Genomic DNA, 776 nt, shown 5'->3' on the forward strand with positions numbered 1-776 from the left:
CTCTCTCTCTCTCTCTCTCTTTCTCTCTGTCTCCCCGTCTCTGACTCTCTCTCTCTCTCCGTCTCCCGGTCTCTGTTTCTTTTTTTCTCTCTCTCACCATCTGTCTCTCTCTCAGTCTCTGTCTGTCTCTCTCAGTCCCCTGTCTCTCTGAAGGCCACATCCCACAAGGTGGGGTGCTGGATTCTAGCATGGTTGGGGGGACAGTAGTTCATGCCAGGATGAGACGTGTGGAGGGTGTTCAATGGCCCCGTGGGGCCCCCAAGCTGCTGCCCCGACCCAGACCTTGGCTGAACCCACCTCACTGCCTCGCGCGACCATCGGTGCAGGGACCAGGGGAAGCCAGGTGCTGAGGCATGGGCTCTCGGTGTGGACTCTGGCAGGGCTGGGGCAGCAGGGAGGGCTGGGGACCAGGGCTGTCTGTTCTTTGCCCACAGCCGGGCCCCTCACGTCCGCCTTCTTCAACCCTGCCCTGGCCGCCTCCGTGACCTTCGGCTGCTCAGGCCACACGTTACTGGAGCACACACAGGTGTACTGCCTGGGCCCTCTGGCAGGTAAGGGAGGGGCGGGGTGGTGTCCCTCGGGCTGCTGGGGCCCAGAGCGTGTCCTGGTACGTAGGGTCCTCCAGGGTCGGGGGAGGGTGCTGGGTCAGTGCTCCTGGGGAGGGCTCTGCCGTGGGCATGGTGTGTGGGTCGGGCCTGGGACGGCAGATCTCACCTTGGACACCTTCCCAGTGCAGAGTGGGCTGGAGCCAGGGGGCAGGCTGGGGACAGACCAAC

At 63.9% G+C, this 776-nt stretch overlaps 1 protein-coding gene across 1 annotated transcript in view; it reads left to right on the forward strand.

Moving 5' to 3' along the window:
• LOC116547071 (aquaporin-12B-like) overlaps nucleotides 1–551 on the forward strand; it is a gene marked incomplete at its 3' end in the record, with an annotated part of 2,793 nt that extends 2,242 nt beyond the window's left edge. Inside the window, exon 2 of the mRNA XM_032273137.1 lies at nucleotides 435–551. Coding sequence (XP_032129028.1) covers nucleotides 435–551 — 117 coding nt within the window. The remainder of the gene's footprint in view (nucleotides 1–434) is intronic.
• Between the last annotated feature and the right edge of the window lie 225 nt (nucleotides 552–776).

The sequence above is a fragment of the Sapajus apella genome, unplaced genomic scaffold, assembly GCF_009761245.1.
Source record: "Sapajus apella isolate SASKATOON/1434 unplaced genomic scaffold, GSC_monkey_1.0 scaffold2013, whole genome shotgun sequence".
NCBI lineage: Eukaryota > Metazoa > Chordata > Mammalia > Primates > Cebidae > Sapajus > Sapajus apella.